This window comes from Bos javanicus, chromosome 17, assembly GCF_032452875.1.
Source record: "Bos javanicus breed banteng chromosome 17, ARS-OSU_banteng_1.0, whole genome shotgun sequence".
NCBI lineage: Eukaryota > Metazoa > Chordata > Mammalia > Artiodactyla > Bovidae > Bos > Bos javanicus.
The window spans coordinates 7,026,448-7,048,074 of NC_083884.1; the positions used below are offsets into that span (position 1 = coordinate 7,026,448).

Genomic DNA, 21,627 nt, shown 5'->3' on the forward strand with positions numbered 1-21,627 from the left:
TGGTCAAAATTTCAAAACAAGGAAGTGAATCTGGGTTTGCCCCAAGCCCTTGTGCTCTCTATATTCTTCCTGTCTGCGTGATCCTGGCAGAAGTGACTTCACGTCCCAAGGTAGAGACATGAAGAGAAGGGTGTGTTGAAAGCAGTGACAAGTTGGGTGTGACTGGAGCAGGAGGGCGGGGACAGGAGCAGTGGGCAGGGGAGCTGGTCAGTCGGGCTGCCAAGGGCTTCCAAGTCCTGAAGTCTGTAAAATGCATCCGCCTTGCTCATTTGCTCATGATATTTAGCTCTGAGAACTGCTGAAGCTGAGCATTCCATTTGGAGTAAGACAAGCTAGCTCTCTGTAAGACATTTTTGGTCTTGCTGAGGTCAGTGTCGTGGGTTTGTTGCCCAGGGAGAGTTCTGACAATTGCTATTGAGACTCTACATAAGCAAAGATAAGCAAGAACGGTTGTCTTCTGAAAGCAAAATTAGAGGGAAGCACAGTAAATCAAGATTCCACACATAACAAGTTTTGCAAATAAACACCAATTTGAAGAAAAGCTTCAGGAAATGGAATTTAAATTGACTGAGTCCAAGTCTTTACAGAAGACCCATCTGCTTTCTCCCCTAGGTGATTGGAATGCTTACCTGTGGGGGCATTTCCTTTTACATTCCGACAGCTTCTTTATTTGAGAAATCGAAATGAGTAGAAAATTTACCTTTGATCTCTATTATACCTTTGAAAGCATCATATGCTTTAAACTGAAAGAGCTAAATGCTACTTGTACTCTTCTGGGGAGAAAATGAAAATTAATTTCTGCCAAGTTATTTTTAATAATGTATTTGGCATTGGTTTTAATATAACAAAGAAATTAGCATTGAATTTCAATTCAGAACAATTCAAGAACATTATTAATACCTACTAATCAAATGATTTTTTAAAGTATGACTTAGATAAAAGTAAGCCAATGGAGGTCGTTTTACCATATTTTCTTGTTCCCATAAAAAAAAAAAAATCTGTTTTCTGATTGTTTTTTTATTTATCCAAGCTGGTTATTGAGGATATATTAAGTGCCCACCTTGGTGTCAGGTACTAAGAATATAATCATAATCAAGGTAGACACAATCCCCATTCTGTTGGAGTCTACAATCTAATTAATAATACCAAAATTATAAGCAATTGTGTCAAAGGGTTAGACATTTTAATTACTGCATTGCAAGAGAATTGGGCTTAGTGAGTGTATGGAGATCTTATTAAAATACAGATTCTGATTCCGTAGGTCTGGCGTGGAGCTGATATTCTGTATTTAAATATGCTGTTTGGTCATGCTTATGCCACCAGTCCATGCACCACACTTCATAGCAAGGGCACAGACTATTAAGATGTAAGATAGGGCTTCCCTTGTGGTCTAGTCATTGAGAACCTGCCTGCCAGTGCAGGGGACAGTGGTTCAATCCCCGGTCCGGGAAGATTCCACATGCCACAGAGCAGCTAAAGCCTGTGCACCGCCACGACTGAAGCCTGGGCACTTAGAGCCTGTTCTCAGCAAGAGGAGCCACTGCAATGAGAAACCCGGGCATCCCTGCTCACTGCAACTGGAGGAAGCCCACATGCAGCTATGAAGACCCAGGGCAGCCAAAAATAAATACATACATCTTTAAAAAAAAAAATGGACGTAAGATAGTAAGATGTAATATTAAAATATAAGGCATAGAGTAATATTAAATTTTTTTCTTTACTTGGGGTATAAAGCACTTGGTAGGGCTCTGTGGGTGAATGAGATGCATCTACAAACATGAAATGCTCCCAAGGGGAAATAGAAAGTGGCCTGGGAGCCAATAGAGGAGAAACAGCACGCAGACTGGGGAGGAGGAGGTTCATAAGGCGTTCGTAAGCAGACTCCTCCCAGTGTACTCGAGACTTCTTTCCAATGTTTTGCAGGTTTCTCTACATCTTCCTTTTCACTTTTCACTTTCATGCATTGAAGAAGGAAATCACAACTCACTCCAGTGTTCTTGCCTGGAGAATCCCAGGGACGGGGGAGCCTGGTGGGCTGCCGTCTATGGGGTTGCACAGAGTCGGACACGACTGAAGCGACTTAGCAGCAGCAGCAGCTACATCTTCCTTATCTGACAATATTCCTAAATACATTACACATACATATTACCCTACCTTACATGATGGCATCAACCAAAACATATAAACAGTTCTCTACAGGCAGTTAAAAGCTATTCAGGGGTAATTTTGAATAGCCTTTGCTCAAGAAACAAGATCACGCTATTGGTTTTTCTTATCTAAAATTGAGAGTCACCTAGCCATTTCAGCATGAGGTCAAGAGGATTAGTGAATTACCCTGTCTTCACATCCAATCTCTTCATTAACTCTGAACCTGCAGTGTCCAAGATAGTAGGCATTAGCCGCAGGTGGGGATTTACATTTAAAATTTAATTAGTTAAAATTATTTAAAATTTAAAATTTAGTTTCTCAGTGGTACTAGTCACATTTCTTTTTTCTTAGTTTATTTTAATTGGAGGATAATTACTTTATAATAGTATGATGGGTTTTGCCATACATCAACATGAATCAGCCAGAGGTATACATGTGGCTCCGCCATCCTGAACCCTCCTCCCACCTCCCTCCCCACCCCATCCCTCTGGGTTGTCCCTGAGCACTGGCTTTGAGTGCCCTGCTTCATGCATTGAACTCCCACTGGTCATCTATTTTACATATGTGAATATACATGTTTCAATGCTATTCTCTCAAATCATCCCACCCTCTCCTTCTCCCACTGAGTCCAAAAGTCTGTTCTTTGTGTCTCCTTTGCTGCCCTGCATGTAGAATCATCGGTACCATCTTTCTAAATTCCATATGTATGCGTTAATATACAGTATCTGTCTGTCTGTGATTTACTTCACGCTGTATAATAGGCTCCAGGTTCGTCCACCTCATTAGAAATGACTCAAATGTGTTCCTTTCTATAGCTGAGTAGTATTCCATTGTGTGTATGTACCACAACTTCCTCATCCATTCATCTGCCGATGGACATCGAGGTTGCTTCCATGTCCTAGCTATCGTAAATGGCACTAGTCACATTTCAAGTGTCCAATAGTGTCACCCAGGACTACTGCGTTAGACAACATAGACATAGAGCATGGCCATCATCACAGCAACTTCTTCTGGACTTCAGAAAGACGCATTCCTTTCACTGCCATCTGACGCACTTATCCAAGAGTCACTGCTTTCCCTAGAGAAGGTTTCACAAAGGAGCAATGTGAAAAATGCATTCTTGGAATTAAATTGTTTGAGTTTCAATCCTGGCTTCACCATTTGTAGGCTCTTCATTCTCAAAAGGGCTTGCTTGGTGGTTCAGACAGTAAAGAATCCACCGGCACTGCAGGAGACCTGGGTTGGATCCCTGGGTTGGGAAGATCCCCTGGAGAAGGGAATGGCTACTCACTCCAGTATTCTGGCCTGGAGAATTCCATTGACAGAGGAACCAGGCAGGCTATAGTCCATGGGGTCACAAAGTTGGACACAACTGAGCGACTTTCACTTTCATTCTTAAAAGGGCTACTTGACCTCTCTGTGCCTCAGTTTCCCTATCTGCAAATTGGGGCTAATGGTAGGAACTATCTTCTAAGATTCTTGTGAAGGTTAAAGGATAAAATATATATAATGCACTTAGAACAGTGCTAACTCTTAAGTACTGGATACATGTTAGCCATTATTTTTTGCATTGGTATTGTTTTTAGAGACCTACTTGGAATTTGGTATAATTTATTAATCTGAAGATTCTTGATTTTTATTAGTTCTGGATAATTTTCAGTCATTTTCAAGTGTTGTCTTTCCTTAATTCTTTTCCTTTTTAGAATTCCAGTTGGGCAGCCATTGAACCTTGTCATTATATCTTCTATAAACTTTATGTGATTTAGCTTCCTCACCTATAAAATAAGAATACAAGTAGTATTTACCTCACAGGGTCGTGGTTAGGATTAAGTGAGTTAAGATATTTAAAACACTTCAAATAGTACCATATGTGAGTCAACTATTATCAACTCTAGTTATAGCTCCTTGTTCATTTTTAGCCCTTGGAAATTTCCCTTAATTTATTAGGGGAGTGATATTGCAATTCATAATAAGAAATATATATTTGGTCTTCATCCAACTTTTAGCAGGAGCTCCTAAAACCTTTGAAATTTCCTGTGATGAAACTGATAAAGATGTCTTTTGTTACACTAATGAGGCATCTTTTGGACTCCCGCGGAGAGGTGGGGGCTGGTCCTCCATGGAGCCAGCCCTGAGGATTGGAACATTCAATCCCACCCCTGACCGCCAGGGAGGAAAGAGGGCCTGGAGACTGAGTTCAGTCACCAATTGTTCAGTCGCTTATATAACTCGAGACCCCATGGACTGCAGCACACCAGGCTTCCCTGTCCTTCACCATCTCCTGGAGTTTGCTCAAACTCATGTCCATTGATTCGGTGATACCATCCAACCTTCTTGTCCTCTATCATCCACTTCTCCTTCTGCCTTCAATGTTTCCCAGCATCAGGGTCTTTTCAATGAGTCGGCTCTTGGCATCAGGTGGCCAAAGATTTGGAGCTTCAGTTAATTTCAGCACCACTCCTTTCAATGAATATTCAGGGTTGATTTCCTTTAGGATTGACTGATTTGATCTGCTTGCTGTTCAAGGGACTATCAAGCATCTTCTCCAACAGCACAATTCGAAGGCATCAATTCGAAGGCATCAATTCTTCGGCGCTCAAACTTTTTCATTGTCCAACTCTCACATCCGTACATGACTACTGGAAAAATCATAGCTTTGACTAGACGGACCTTTGTTAGCAAAGAAATGTTTCTGCTTATTAATATGCTGTCTAGGATGGTCATAGCTTTTCTTTCAAGGAACAAGCATCTTTTAATTTCATGGCTGCAGTCACCATCTGCAGTGATTTTGGAGCCCAGGAAAATAGTCTTTCACTGTTTCCATTGTTTCCCCATCTATTTACCATGAAGTGATGGGACAGGATGCCAAAATCCAAGTTTTCTGAAAGCTGAGTTTTAAGCCAGCTTTTTCACTCTCCTCTTTCACTTTCATCAAGAAGCTCTTTAGTTCCTCTTTGCTTTCTGCCATAAGAGTGGTGTCATCTGGATATCCGAGGTTATTGATATTTCTCCTGGCAATCTTAATTCCAGCTTGTGCTTCATCCAGTCCAACATTTCACATGATGTACTCCATATAGAAGTTAAATAAGCAGGGTGACAATATACAGCCTTGAAGTACTCCTTTCCCAATTTGGAACCAGTCTGTTGTTCCATATCTGGTTCTAAATGTTGCTTCTTGACCTGCATACAGGTTACGCAGGATGTAGGTAAGGTGGTCTGGTATTCCCATCTCTTGAAGAATTTTCCAGTTTGTTGTGATCCACACAGTTAAAGGCTTTAGCTTAGTCAATAAAGCAGAAATAGATGTTTTTCTGGAATTCTCTTGCTTTTTCTAGATCCAGTGGATGTTGGCAATTTGATTTCTGGTTCCTCTGCCTTTTCTAAATCCAGCTTGGACATCTGGAAGTTCCCAGTTCATGTATTGCTGAAGCCTAGCTTGAAGGATTTTGAGCGTTACCTAGCTAGCATGTGAAACGAGTGCAATTGTGTGGTAGTTTGAACATTCTTTGGCATTGCCCTTCTTTGGTATTGGAATGAAAACTGACCCTTTCCAGTCCTGTGGCCACTGCTGAGTTTTCCAAAAGTGCTGACATATTGAATGCAGCACTTTAACAGCTGGTGATTTAACCAATTATGCCTTTGCAATGAAGCCTCCATGAAAACCCAGATCGACTGGTTTCAGACATCTTCCAGATTGCTGAACACACGGACATTTGGATAGAGTAACAAAATCTGAGAGGGCATGAAAGCTCCATGGTTTTTTTCCTTTTTCCTGCTCTATGCATCTCTTCCATCTGGCTATTCCTGAGTTGTATCCTATTATAATAAACCGGTAATCTACTAAGTACAATATCACTCAGAGTTTCATGGACCACTCTAGCCCACTCAGGGGGTGATTATGGTGGGGGTGGAGGGAGGTTTAGCATCTCCAGTCTGCTGCTGACTCCAGGTAGACAGTATAGGAACTGAGTTGACTTGTAGGATACAAGGTGGTGTCCCCGAACTGCTCGGTGACTGGGAAAACCCCTCACATGTTGGAATTGGGTACTCCAAGTTTGGCAGGAGTATTTTGTTATAGAGAGGTCTTTTCTCAATTGTGTATTTCACTCCATTGTGAAATCAGAAGTTATTTCAGACTCTGTTTTGCTTGTGTATAATCTTTCTTCTGGACTTCCCTGGTGGTTCAGATGGTAAAGAATCTGCCTGCAATGCAGGAGACCCAGGTTCAGTCCCAGGGTTGGGAAGATCCCCTGGAGAAGTAGGAGGCAAAGGTCTCCAGTCCATGGAGTCCCAAAGAGTTAGACACAGCTGAGTAACACTTCAACTTTTGAATCTTTCTTCTCTTCAGAATACTTCCCTTCCCTCTTACCTCCTTTCATGACTGTTTGAGACACATTTTCATGTTTGTAATGGAATTACAATTACTGTGTGACAGAAAATCCCAAATACTCAGAGCTTTAAAAACTAGAAGTTGAGGGAACTTCCCTTGTGGTCTATTGGTTAAGAATCTGCCTTCCGATGCAGGGGAAGTGGGTTCAGTCTCTGGTCAGAGAACTAAGATCCCACATGTGTCAGGGCAACTAATCCCACACGTTGCAACTAGACAAAGCCTATGCACCACAATAAAATCCCCTGGAGAAGGGAAAGGCTACACACTCCACTATTCTGGCCTAGAGAATTCCATGAACTGTATAGTCTATGGGGTCTCAAAGAGTCGGCCATGACTGAACGACTTTCACTATGCACCACAACGAAGACCCAGTACAGCCAAAAAATAATAATACGTGGAAAGAAATAAAAAGTAGAAGCTGAGAATGGATAAATGTGTATGTATGGCTGAATCGCTCCGCTGTGCATCTGAGAGTACCACGGTGTTGTTAATCAGCTATACTTCAATATAAACCAGAAAGTTTTAAAAAGTAAATCTTAAAAAATAGTTTATTTCCGACATAAATGAAATCTAGATGTATGAGATCTGATAGGTATGCTTTCTCCACGATCATCACAGGTCCAGACTTCTAGTCCCTTAATATCTGTGGTTAAAGATGACTGCTCCAGTTCCAGCCATTACATCTACATTCTAGTCAACGGAGGCAAAGGGTGAAGAAGGGCATGTCCCTTCCCTTTAACATATTTTTTCAAAGTCGTGCACACTGGTTCCCATTGGCCAGAACCAGGCCACATAGACATGATAGGGCCCTGGGACACTGCAGAATGTAGTTTTTATTCTTGACCCCCAGCCTCAAGGGGATAACAGGCATTGGGAGAAACAAATAGTCTGCCTCTCTTATGTTCCTTCTTGGATCCTATACCCTTAGTGGCAATGGAAAAAGATTAAAGCTTGACCTGGCCAAAGAACATGAGAAGCTCTAGGTCATTGTATATAAACCCCTGACATTTTTCTTTTTCAGATGTGTCAAGAGTTTGAATAAAAATGTTCTTCTGTCAGGAAATGAACTCTCATTTTTGACACTTTCATGTATTTTATTACAGAGCCCTGGTCTTGATTTTGCAATATATGCTTCATTTTTATTTGAAGAGAGGGACTAATAATAATCTCATGTTCTGTGAATGTGACTTTGAGAGATTTGGGTTTTATGCTCATATATTTTATGGATTTGTTTTTGATGGATGAAATGGTACTTATTTTAAAAAGCTATTATATACTATATGTTATGCTTCTTACCTCTAGTTTCATATATATATGAAATATATAAATATATGCATATATTCTTGCTGAAGGAAGGCATAGCTGAAGTGCAAAGTTGGAGACAATACTTTGTGAAGGTCGGGTTTAATCCTCTAGAATGCAGTATACATTATATCAGAGATCTTTCTTTTTATGGTGCTGTGTCTCCAGTCAAAAGAATATATGGATCTGGAATTGAGAAGTAGAAGCAGGAGTGGTCCCACTGACCATCACTCCCCGTGACCTACTGAGTTATGCTTCTGGGCTCTACAGGGTTGGCGGTTCCGGTTGTCAGTGTGGCCATATTCTCCCCAGAGGACACAGCGAGGGTCCATTTGAATTGTAAACGATGACTGCTCTCTGGGCACTTGGAGGGCCTTGTGAACAGGGACTGGAAGGTGAGAAAAGTGACCATCTTGGCAGGGATAATTAAGTCTAGTGGACAGTGGGAAATAAGGCTGGTTGCCCAGGAGGCATATATGTGGAGCTCAGATGACCCACTTGGATGCTCCTTGGTTCCTGATTCTCCTTTGATCATTGTAACTGTGAACAGACAAGTGAAGCAACTCCAGCCTGAAAAGGATATGATTACTGGGGGCTAAGATACCTCGGTAATGAAAGTTTGGGTCATAGCACCAGGTCAGCCGCCGAGACCAGCGGAGTTGGTAGCTGGGGGCAAGAGGGATTTAGAATGGATGATGCGGAAGGGAGACTATGAGTACTAGCGGGCATCTGAGGCCCCCTGCAGAGGAGGAGGGTGACCTGAGCTGGACGGGTACAGTGGAGTGGATTTGCGGGGTGCGAGGACTGACACGGCTGACACAGAGCTGTGTTGCCCCCTTCTAGGACACTTGCTGCCTGAGAAGAGTGTGGTAGACCAGCAGTCTCCAGTTAGCAGTTCCTTCAGCATCTGCCGGCCTTCAAGCAGCACAGGCCAACAAGAGAGCAAGGGGGTGGTGATTCGAGGGCCTACCAGATTACTTCAGTGGACCAGCAGAGGCTTCGTCAGGTCGGCACTGTGGTACAACATCCCCCTGACCAATATTTCTGTCTCTCCTATTCCTTTCACAAGTGTGCTGTTCCACTTGGCCAACAAAGGTCTGTATAGTCAAAGCTATGGTTTTTCTAGTAGTCATGTACAGATGTGAGAGCTGGACCATAAAGAAGAACTGATGCTTTCGAACTGTAGTGGTGGAGAAAACTCTTGAGAGTCCCTTGAACAGCAAGGAGATCAAACCAGTCAATCCTAAAGGAAATCTACCCTGAATATTCAATGGAAGGACTGATGCTGAAGTTGAAACTTCAATATTTTGTCTACCTGATGCAAAAAGTCGACTCATTGGAAAATATCCTGATATTGGGAAAGGATAAGGGTAGGAGGAGAAGGGGTTGACAGAGGATGAGATGGTTGGATGGCATCATCTACTCAATGGACATGAGTTTGAGCAAACTCCAGGAGATGGTGAAGGACAGGGAAGCCTGGTGTGCTGCAGTCCATGGGGCTGCACAGAGTCAGACACAACTCAGTGACTGAACAACAACAATAAAATCACACTGACTGATTTGTGGATACTAAAAAATCCTTGTGTCCCTGGGATAAACCCCACTTGTTCATGGTATATAATCTTTTAAAAATATTGTAGGATTCAGTTTGCTAGTATTTTGTTAAGGATTTTTACATCTATGTTCATCAGTGATATTGGTCTTTAATTTTCTTTTGTGATATCTTTATCTGGTTTTGATTTCAGGGTGATGCTGGCCTCATAGAATGAGTTCAGAAGTGTTCCTCCCTCTGTCATTTTTTGGAAGGATAGGTGTTAACTCATCTCTAAATCTTTGATAGAATTCATCTGTGAAGCCATGTGGTCCTGGACTTCTGTTTGTAGGGAGTTTTTAAACCACAGATTCAATTTTAGTATTTGTAATTTGTCTGTTCATATCTTCTATTTCTTTCTGGTTCAGTCTTGGGAGATTGTACCTTTCTAAGAATTTGTCCATTTCCTTTAGGTTGTCCACTTTTTTGGTATATAGTTGCTCCTGCAAGCATGCTAAGTCGGTTAAGTTTTGTCTGACTCTTTGCAACCCTATGGGCTGTAGCCTGCCAGGCTCCTCTGTCCGTGGGATTCTCTGGAGTGTGTTGCCATGCCCTCCTCCAGGGGACCTCGTGACCCAGGGATTGATCCCCCGTCCCTTACGTCTCCTGCATTGGCAGGCAGTTTCTTCAGCACCGCCTGAGAAGCCCATAGTTACTCTTAGGAGTCATTTATGGTCCTTTATCGGCTTTCCAGATGGTGCCAGTGGTAAAGAACCTGCCTGCCAGTGCAGGAGACATAAGAGATTTGGGATCGATCCCTGGGTTGAGAAAGTTCTCCTTGCCTGGAGAATCCCATGGACAGAGGAAGCTGTCAGGCTACAGGGCTACAGTCCATAGGGTTGCAAACAGTTGGACATGACTGAAGTGACTTACGACCACCATGGTCCTTTGTATTTCTGTGGTGTTGGTTTTAACTTCTTTATTCATTTCTGATTTTATTGATTTGAGCCCTCTCCAACTTTTTCCTGATGAGTCTGACTAAAGGTTTGTCAATATTATCTTTTTATAGAACCAGCTTTTAGTTTCATCGATCTTTTCTGTTGTTTTCTAAAAAATAATGAAGATTTAAAAGTACATGGACAATATGGAGAATAATGTAACATGTTAAACATTCATGAAGCCACCATCCTACTTTAGCAAATCATAAAATTCTTTCATATTTGGTTCAGATATTTTAAGAAACAAAACTATGAAGATCCTATACTTTTAAAATCCACTGCATACCCTTGCCCATCCTTGCTTTTTCTTTTTTGACATCTTGAGGTGTAAATTTTTAATTCCAGGTACCTACTTTTTATTTAAGTTGAAGAACTTGAGACTCATATCTTCTGATGATTCAGCAGGAAAAAAAAGGGAACTATATTCACTATATTAACTCAGTCATTAAACAAACATCTATCGTGCCAAGCACTGTACTCTGTGCTTATGTACGTCTTTAAATGTGTGCTAAGTCGCTTGAGTCATGTCTGACTCTTTGTGACCCTGTGGCTCCTCTGTCCGCGGGATTCTCCAGGCAAGACTGCTGGAGTGGGTTGCCACGTCCTCCTCCAGGGGATCAAAACCCATGTCTCCTAAGTCTCCTGCGTTGGCAGGTGGGCTCCTCATTACTAGTGCCACTGGGGAATTCCAGGTATTTACGTAGTACATTCTTACTTTTTGTAGTCTTCTATTCTCATGCCATTTTGTTTCAGGCTGTAAACCCAAAGTGAGAAGCAAATAACATTTTTTCTTTGTAATGGAGGCTGTTTTTCAATACTGCTTACAATTTTTTTCTTAATACTTTAAAGCTTTAATGGCAAATCTTGTTCTATTCTTAGCTGTGGATTTTCCTTAACATTTTCCTTCTGTTAATTTGGCTTTTGCTGTGTCACTAGGGTAGGTAGGGTGCTTTGACATGGTTAATTTGTTTCCAGTTGGCCACACCTTTCTTTTTCTTTCATATGATTAAACAGTTATTACCTGTAACGCCTATCTGGTTTCTGTAGTTCAATATGATTTTCAGAGTATAGTCTGCTCCCTGCTTCTTGTTTCCTTGCTTTTACCGTGAATGGATTATAGTTTTCTTAATAAAATAACAGCTTTACTGAAATATAATTACATACCCTAAAAGTCATCTTTGAGTATATTCGGAGTTGTGCAACCATCGCCACTCTCTGATTGTATATTTTCATCATCTCAGAGAGAAATACTATATCTAGTGACTGTGACTCCTCATTCTCCTCCACCCCTGACAATCCCTAGGCTCCTCCCTGTCTCCATGGATTAACCTATTCTGGACATTTCAAATAAATAGGTCATCCATCAGAGCAGTCTTTTGTCTCTAGCTTTTTCTTCTTTTTAATTAATTAACTTATTTATTCTGGCTGTGTTGTATCTTTGTTGCTGCATGTGGGCCTTCTCTGGTTGCAGTGAGAAGGGGCTCTGGCTACAGTGCGCAGACTTCTCACCGTGATGGCTTCTCTCGTCGCATAGCATGGGCTCTAGGGCATGGGGGCTTCAGTAGTCACGGTGCACAGGCTCAGCTGACCCACAGCATGTGGAATCTTCCTGGACCAGGGATCAAACTCCTGTCCCCTTCATTGGCAGGTAGACTCTTAGCCACTGGATCACCATGGGAGCCATGTCTCTAGCTTTTTTTACTTAGTGTAATGTTTTCAAGATTCATCTATGTTGTAGCATATACCAGTACTTCATTCATTTTTATGTCTAAATAATATTCCATTGAATGGAAATGCCATATTTTGAATATCTGTTCACCAATTGATGAGTATTTGGTTATATCTCAGTTCAGTTCAGTTTGGTCGCTCAGTTGCTTTGAGACCCCATGGACTGCAGCACGCCAGGCCTCCCTGTCCATCACCCCAACCCACAGAGTTTACTTAAGCTCATGGCCATTGAGTCAGTGATGCCATCCAACCATCTCATCCTCTGTTGTCCCCTTCTCCTCCTGCCTTCAATCTTTCCCAGCATCAGGGTCTTTTCAAATGAGTCAATTCTTCACATCAGGTGGCCAAAGTGTTGTGGTTTTAGCTTCAGCATCAGTCCTTCCAATGAATATTTAGGACTGATTCCCTTTAGGATGGACTGGTTGGATCTCCTTGCAGTCCAAGGGACTCTCAAGAGTCTTATCCAACACCACAGTTCAAAAGCATCAATTTTTTGGTGCTCAGCTTTCTTTATAGTCCAACTCTCACATCCACACATGACTATAGGAAAAACCATAGCTTTGACAAGATGGAACTTTGCTGGCAAAGTAATGTCTCTGTTTTTTAATAGGCTGTCTAGGTTTGTCATAACTTTTCTTCCAAGGAGCAAGCATCTTTTAATTTCATGGCTGCAGTCACCATCTGCAGTGATTTTCAAGCCCCAAAATATAAAGTCTTTCACTGTTTTCACTGCTTCCCCATCTATTTGCCATGAAGTGATGGGACTGTGATCTTAGTTTTCTGAATGTTGAGTTTTAAGCCAACTTTTTCACTCTCCTCTTTCACTTTCATCAAGAGGCTCTTTAGTTCTTCGCTTTCTGCCATAAGGGTGGTATCATTTGCATATCTGAAGTTATTGATATTTCTCCTGGCAATTTTGGTTCCAGCTTGTGCTTCATCCCTCCCAGAATTTTGCAGGATGTACTCTGCATATAACTTAAATAATCAGGATGACAATATACAGCCTTGACGTATCAGATCAGATCAGTCGCTCAGTCGTGTCCGACTCTTTGCGACCCCATGAATCACAGCACGCCAGGCCTCCCTGTCCATCACCAACTCCCGGAGTTCACTCAGACTCACGTCCATCGAGTCAGTGATGCCATCCAGCCATCTCATCCTCTGTCGTCCCCTTCTCCTCTTGCCCCCAATCCCTCCCAGCATCAGAGTCTTTTCCAATGAGTCAACTCTTTGCATGTGCTGGCCAAAGTATTGGAGTTTCAGCTTCAGCATCATTCCTTCCAAAGAAATCCCAGGGCTGATCTCCTTTAGAATGGACTGGTTGGATCTCCTTGCGGTCCAAGGGACTCTCAAGAGTCTTCTCCAACACCACAGTTCAAAGGCATCAATTCTTCAGCACTCAGCCTTCTTCACAGTCCAACTCTCACATCCATACATGACCACAGGAAAAACCATAGCCTTGACTAGACAAACCTCTGTTGGCAAAGTAATGTCTCTGCTTTTCAATATGCTATCTAGGTTGGTCATAACTTTCCTTCCAAGGAGTAAGCATCTTTTAATTTCATGGCTGCAGTCACCATCTGTAGTGATTTTGGAGCCCAGAAAAATAAAGTCTGACACTGTTTCCACTGTTTCCCCATCTATTTCCCATGAAGTGCTGGGACTGGATGCCATGATCTTCGTTTTCTGAATGTTGAGCTTTAAGCCAACTTTTTCACTCTCCACTTTCACTTTCATCAAGAGGCTTTTTAGTTCCCCTTCACTTTCTGCCATAAGGGTGGTGTCATCTGCATATCTGAGGTTATTGATATTTCTCCTGGCAGTCTTGATTCCAGCTTGTGTTTCTTCCAGTCCAGTGTTTCTCATGATGTACTCTGCATATAAGTTAAATAAACAGGGTGACAATATACAGCCTTGACATACTCCTTTTCCTATTTGGAACCAGTCTGTTGTTCCATGTCCAGTTCTAACTGTTGCTTCCTGACCTGCATACAGGTTTCTCAAGAGGCAGGTCAGGTGGTCTGGTATTCCCATCTCTTTCAGAATTTTCCACAGTTTGTTGTGATCCACACAGTCAAAGGCTTTGGCATAGTCAATAAAGCAGAAGTAGACATTATTCTGGAACTCTCTTGCTTTTTCAATGATCCAACAGATGTTGGCAATTTGATCTCTGCTTTTTCTAGAACCAGCTTGAACATCTGGAAGTTCATGGTTCACATATTGCTGAAGCCTGGCTTGGAGAATTTTGAGCATTACTTTACTAGCATATGAGATGAGTGCAATTGTGTGGTAGTTTGAGCATTCTTTGGCATTGCCTTTCTTTGGGACTGGAATGAAAACTGATCTTTTCCAGTCCTGTGGCCACTGCTAAGTTTTCCAAAAGTGTTAGCATATTGAATGTAGCATTTTCACAGCATCATCTTTTAGGATTTGAAATAGCTCAACTGGAATTCCATCACCTCCACTAGCTTTGTTTGTAGTGATGTTGCCTATTATAAATAATGCCACTATGGGCATTCAGATACAAGTTTTTGGATGTACATGTTTTCACTTCTCCAGAGTATATGGCTATGAGTAGAATTGCTATGTTATATGGTTACTCCATGTTTAACTTTTTGAGGACTGCCGTTTTATGTTCCTACCAGACATGTATGAGGATTGAAATTTCTCCATATCTTTCTTTCTAACATCTTTTATTGCCTAGCCTTTATATCTTAGTCATGCTAGTATGTGTTAAAAGACATCTCATTGAGATTTTAATTTACTTGTCCCTAAGCAGTAGCAGCAATGACTAATAAGGTTGAATTTTTTTTCATTTTCATATACATCATTTGTATCTCTTCTTTGGAGAATGTCCTTTTAAAAACTGGGCTAATTGTATCTTATTTTTTAAGTTCTTTATATATTCAGAATATAAGTCCCTTACCAGATATGTGATTTACAAATATTTTCTCTCATTCTGAGAGTTGTTTTTTACTTTCTTGATGATATCCTCTGAAGAAGAAAAGTTTTTTATTTTGGTAAGGTCCGATTTATTTTTTCAGTTGTCTCTTGTATATTTTGGTATAAGCAACACTCTAAGAAACCATTGCTTAACACAATGTCACAATAGTTTAATCCTCTTTAAGGATTAAATTTTTTAAATTTAATTTTCTCTGAAGTTTTCTTTGAAGAGCTTTATAATTCTAGTTCTTACATTTAGATCTAGGATCCATTTTGAGTTAATTTTTTATATGGCATAAAGTAGGGGTTCAAATTTTTTCTATGGCAAAGACAATTCTTTCTCTATTGAATTATCTTGGTACTTTGTCTAAGGTTACATCTTTATGATAGAATTTACCAAATTTTGCCTTGTTTTGTGTAAACTGGATCTGTCCCCCTATGATTGGAGGACAGGAACTATGTTTTGTTCATTGAAGATGAGAAAACCTATATGAGCCATAGAGCCCCAGAGTAAATATTTCTTTCCTTCTTTTGAATTTCCCCACAGCACTTGGTGTGATGCTTGTCATACAATAATTACATAGATGTTTGTTGAATGGAAAATGTGCTTGAGCCTACACCTGGAAAGAAGGGCATAGGTTCCTAAAGCTCTGATCGAACGGGATGTTCGGAACACTTTCAGCTCTTCTAGAACTAAAACTCTGAATCGTGGAGACCCCAGCAAGTTGAGAAGTTGTGGTGTCATCAAGGTCATCACCAGCGTTACTCACTCAGTCGTGTCCAACTCTTTGTGACTCCAGGCACTGCAGCCCACCAGGCTCTTCTGTCCATGGAATTTCCCAGGCAAGAATACTGGAGTGGGTTGCCATTTCCTTCTCCAGGGGATCTTCCTGACCCAGGGATTGAACCTGGGTCTCCTGCATTGCTGTCAAGGCTGGGACTTCCAAATGACTCCTTATTCTCTAAGGTAAGTGACAAATATGTTTTCACTTAAAGTGACTCTAAACACTGAAAACCCTCAAGGTCTAGAATCATTTTTTTTTTTCTTCTAGTTTAACTTCAAGTTGTCCAGATGTCTACTTATTTAACCCGTGCTCAGTTGTTAAGTTGTGTTTGACTCTTCTCGACCCCATGGACTGTAGTCTGCCAGGCTCCTCTGACCACGGGATTTTTCAGGCAAAAGTACTAGAGTGAGTTGCCATTTCCTCCTCCAGGGGACCTTCCCAACCCAGGGATCGAACCTGTGTCTCTTAGGTCTCCTGTATTGGCAGATGGATTCTTTACCACTGAGCCACCTGGGAAGCCTATTTAACAGCTAATGCAGTAATAAAATTTCACTTGTGAATTTGACCTCAATTCCAGATAATTGACTGTAGTTCTAACCTGCCTGAAAGCAGAAAGACTTTTTTCTGGAAGCAACAATCACTATTAAAAAGGCAAAGAGTGCTCTGGTATGGCCAGCAATTCTATTTTCAGTGACCCCTTTCTCCCTGTCTTTTTCTCCCACGCTGAACCTTAGGAGACCTCACAAGCTTTCAAAAATAGAGCGAGAGGTTGAAGATAAAGGCCTGTTCATTCTACTGGGGAGTGTCCCACGGAGTCATGTCCAGACAGTGTCTCTGCTGCTTGGATATCTTTTTCTGAGATTTCAGAATCTGCCTCTTTGTGTGCCAAAGTATGTATGTGCAAGTATGAATCTCAGATGTGTTCTATATGGATACACATAATTAACTTTCTTACCCCCTTCTTTTCAGCTTTATCGAAGTGCTTCAAATGACAGTTTCTGACTCTTCAGTCACTGCTCTGTCACTTCACCACATTGCCTCTCTGCAAATAATCAGGTACCAGGCTCTTAAATACATCTTCTTCTAAAGATGGTGGTCACTTCCTAACCCTAAGTTACCTAGAATACAGGGCAACTCTATCGAAAAAAAAGTTGCTTATTAGACTTTATATATTTTGGAGCAGTTTCTGGTTCACAGCAAAATTGAGCTGAAGATTGAGATTTTCCATATCTCTCTGCCTCTTCACATGCACAGCCTCCCCCATTATCAACAGTCTCCACAGAGTGGTACATTTGTTACAACTGATGAATTTACATTGTTGTTCGGTCCCTGAGTCCTGTCACTCTGTGACCTCATGGACTGCAGCACGCCAGGCTTCCTGGTCCTTCACCTTCACCCAGAGCTTGCTCAAAGTCACGTCCATTGAGTCTGTGATGCCATCCAACCATCTCATCCTCTGTCGTCCCCTTGTCCTCCCGCCTTCAATCTTTCTCAGCATCAGGGTCCTTTCTAATGAGATCTAATGAAGAACCTGATCCGGTTCTTCGAATCAGCTGGCCAAATCATTGGAGCTTCAGCTTCAGCATCAATCCTTCTAAGGAATATTCAGGATTGATTTCCTTTAGGATTGACTGTTTTGATCTCCTTGCAGCCCAAGAGACTCTCAAGAGTCTTCTCCAACACCACAGTTCAAAAGTATCAGTTCTTCAGCGTTCACATTGACACATGATAATCATAATCACTTAAGGTCTGTGCTTTACGTTACAGTTCACTCTCCCTGTTGTACATTCTGCGGGATTGGACAAATGTGTAATGACATGTATCCACCATACAGTATCATATAGACTGGCTTCACCGGAGAAGGCGATGGCACCCCACTCCAGTACTCTTGCCTGGAAAATCCCATGGATGGAGGAGCCTGGTGGGCTGCAGTCCATGGGGTCGCTAGGAGTCGGACGCGACTGAGCGACTTCACTTTCACTTTTATGCATTGGAGAAGGAAATGGCAACCCACTCCAGTGTTCCTGCCTGGAGAATCCCAGGGACTGGGGAGCCTGGTGGGCTGCCGTCTATGGGGTCGCACAGAGTCAGACACGACTGAAGCAACTTAGCAGCAGACTGGCTTCATAGGGTTAAAAATCCTGTATGCTCTCTGCCCAGAGATTGGATTTAAAAGGGCGAGAAGAGAGGGAAAGGAAAAAACCGGTGCAATGCAGAGGCGCCAAGAAACTCCCAACCAAGTTCGTTTCTAAGTTCACATGCTCCAGCTGGCCCATCTCTCCAACTCAGCTCTGGGCAGGTTCCTCCTCCTTTTGTTTAAGTGTCAAGCAAATGGGTTTCCTGTTGACACCGGAATATTGTGAAAGGGCAGGAAGAAGCCAGGCCACCTCCTCTTTCCCCCTTTCCTATCCCGTTTGTTTATTTTGTACCGGTCTGTTTGGGTGGCGCGGGTGCTCCCAGCTTGTGCGGCGGCTGGGCGGCTCTGCGGCCGGTAACCCCTCCCCGAGGAGGCGAGGCCCCGCCAGACCCCGCCCGATCCCGGCTCCGATCCGCGGGGCGGGGAAGGGAGCGGGAGAGCCGGAGCCCGGAGGAGGCCGCCGGGGCGCGCGAGGAGGCGGGGAAGCCGGCTCGGCCCGCGCCCGGCCGCACCCCCGCGGGCTGCAGGTGGAGCCGACGAAGCAGCCGCTTCCGACGCCGCCGCTCCCCGGGGGCGCCTCCCAGGCCCGAGGCTGCGGGCGCGGGGCGCCGGGGGCTGGCGGCCGGCGCGCGGGCCCGCGCGGCTAGTCCATGGCTGAGGGCCGGCGGCGGGAGGACGAGGACGACGAGCTGCGCGAGCGCCGCGAGCTCGGGGGCCCGCGCCGCGCCCGGGGCCGCGTGCTCTCCGGCCACCCGGCCGCAGGTGAGGGGCTCGGGCAGCGCGAGGGAGGGACGGGGGCGCCGGGGACCCGGGGCCGCGCACGCCCTGCTCCGGACACCGGCGGCTCCCTCGCCCGCCCGGAGGGCATCCGCACCTTCAACTCTCGGAGGCGAGCCGGAGGGAGAGTGGCTTTCCTTCAATTCCCATCCTCACTTTGGGGCCGAGCCCCAGGAAATTCAAGCTTATCTCTACCTGTTAGGGGCCCTGGAGCCGAAACTACATATTTTCCGTGCAGACTAAATCCAGGAGCTGCTGGCTTGGAACTTGTGGCTTCCTTATCTCTGGATGAGTCAGAGGCCGGTGAAGAATGCCCCCTCCCGATAGGTTTGCCAGGCTGTCGCAACCGAGTCTAAGCACGTGCTAATAGTCCAGTCGGGTTTGGGTTTCGGTGCCTGTTGACCTTCGGACCTGGGTCTGCCCTCCCAACCCCCAATCGCCCAAGTGCACCTAGTTTCTATAGGACTTGCTTTAGAGTGACTTGGTGACACCACCCCCGCCTCGCCCCTCCTCCTTCCCGCCCCGTCTCCCTCCTGCCCCCTCTCCCCAGTCCAGAATATAGCATTCCAAAAGGTGATGCATTTGGACCGAGAATCATTTCTGGTATATAACTACTTTTGTGATCTTGTTTTTGGGTGCACAAAGGCGGCACGGATCAATAGTTTGACGCAGAAGTGGAAGAGTGAGTAAGTGCACACCCACACCCCTTCACTTTCGGGGGGAGCTTTTCACTTAAACATAATATAATAGAGAGGAAATTCTTTGGTCTTTGGTTCCAACTGGATAAGCCAGTTATCTGAAAACAAGAGGGAAGAGATGACAATAAAAGAGAGATATAGGCGTGAGAAAGATTCCGATGTGCACATTCATTAAGGCCTCTTTAGAAAGTGGAATACACTGAGCATTCCAGTAAACCATGGAGAAATTTTTCTATATGTCTCCCTTAACCTCAAGGAAAGTTGGAGAATTGAAAGATCCTGAGTTTCTGGGGAACAAATGGAGGCTAGAAAATGGGATGAAAGGAAAGAGTTTGAATGGAACGTGAAGAAATACTTGGTTTGATGCTCCTGGTAGGATCTTGAACCCTTAAAAATCATTCCTTTTGGAAGATGAGTCTTCTTATGTAGTCCAAATGTCAAATTCCATTTTTCCTTTTGGAAGTTTTTTCGAGGAAATCTAGATTCTTTGCTGTGGACTTCTTTCTAGCAATGAGTGTTACCGTCTAAATATTTGATACTTGGTGGGCTTATTAATGTCAATAAGATTTGAGGAGTAGAAACTGTAGGCAGTAAATGAACAATGAATTGATATGAGAAAAATTAGAAAAGTATGTTTTGTACAATGTAAATTACTGCATGTTATTAATGATTAATACATGTTATTAATAATTAATTACAAAAAGCATTTTAAAAATTAAATTATTTTAATTTTTTAATTAATTAAAAAAATCATTCCTTTTGCCCATTATTCTTCCATCAAAATAAGGCATTTGACTAACCACACAAACACCAACCGTTTGGAAGATAACGTCTTGATAGTTTTGTTTAGTATAAACCCAGATCTAATGAAATACTGGGTGATTGCTGGATATGAGTAAATAATTGATGGGAGAATACAATGAAAAACTTCAGAGATATTTCTGTTTTCCACTGATTTAAGCATTCCTTGGACTCCTTTTATCTTCAGCAAAAAGCTCCACGTATGTTCTGTGAAGAGCCGTACCGAGGTCATCCTAGATATGATACAGGTATATGTTTATCATTTAGTTGCAGTGTATGTGTTTATTCCAAGGCATTTTGTACATTTGGCATTTTGTAACTTGTTTTTGCCAGTTCTTTAATTTCCCAAGGCTACCAGGAGCTTTTCTAGGTTCCGTGATAATCTGTTGCTGTGAGGTGACATAGTGTTCTTTTTCACCCAGAAATTGGTGTTCGCAGTTTCTAACATTTTATACACCCTGCCTGGGTTCAGGGGTGAGGAACAGAGATACTATGGAGTGGCCAGAGGGTTAAATTGGCTATTTTAGCAGGCTTCTTTCTTTGGAGACACATGATTTAATAGTTTACATTTCTTTGCAAGCTGTGCTCCTCTTTCTCCTCCTTAGTTTCCGTGTGTTTTTCAGACTCCCTTGCATTCCTTACCAAGCTTGGGCATTTGTTAGTTACCTCTGTTCCCGGTGTTCTCTCTCCAAGGGAGAGAGTAGGAACTGACCTAGAGGCTTCATGTTTCTCCCCCCACCCCCCTTAACGTGAACCGTTTTTAAAGTCTTCATTGAATTTGTTAAAATATTGCTTCTGTTTTATGTTTTGGGTTTGGGGCTATGAACCGTGTGGGGTCTTAGCCCCCTGACCAGGGGTCTAACCCATACACGCTGCGTTGGAAGGTGAAGTCTTAACCACTGGGCAGCCAGGAGAGTCTCCCGCTTCCTCTTTCTACTCTTGCATCTTTCCTGTTCTCATCCCGTCTCTCCTTCCTCCACCACCTCACAATCTAAGGATTTTTCCATTTTTCTTTGATCTCACAGAGCTTGACACCATAAACTTAGGGTGTATGGACTTGAGGGAGTCTGTGAATTCCTTCTCTCCCTGCTAACTATATAGGTGTGGTTGTGGAAGCACCTTTTTTTTTTGCAATGTATATTCAGGAGAACCTGTAAATATAAAACCTGTAAATCATAAAGACTCCCATAGCCTGTGCCCAAGTATTATCATTTCCCGAAGCAAACTTTGGTCTCTCCTAGTCATGACGTCTTCCTTCCCCTTGAGGAACCACTTTTTTCCCTCTTCCTGTGCAGTTTTACCTATACATGTATGCATGCACATGAGCATATGCATATATATGTGCATCCCTATTCAGTATTATTTAATTTTACCTTACTAAGTATGATT

At 42.9% G+C, this 21,627-nt stretch overlaps 1 protein-coding gene across 3 annotated transcripts in view; it reads left to right on the forward strand.

The window, feature by feature from the left end:
• The first annotated feature begins 18,526 nt into the window (after positions 1 to 18,526).
• SH3D19 (SH3 domain containing 19) overlaps positions 18,527 to 21,627 on the forward strand; it is a 201,740-nt gene continuing 198,639 nt past the window's right edge. Inside the window, exon 1 of one of the 3 annotated variants that reach the window (XM_061383997.1) lies at positions 18,527 to 18,724. In XM_061383997.1, the coding sequence (XP_061239981.1) occupies positions 18,613 to 18,724 (112 nt within the window). In that variant the 5' untranslated portion in view covers positions 18,527 to 18,612. Of the gene's footprint in view, positions 18,725 to 18,785; positions 19,426 to 21,627 lie in introns of those variants that run through there. The other 2 variants (XM_061383996.1, XM_061384001.1) reach the window with 2 other exon arrangements.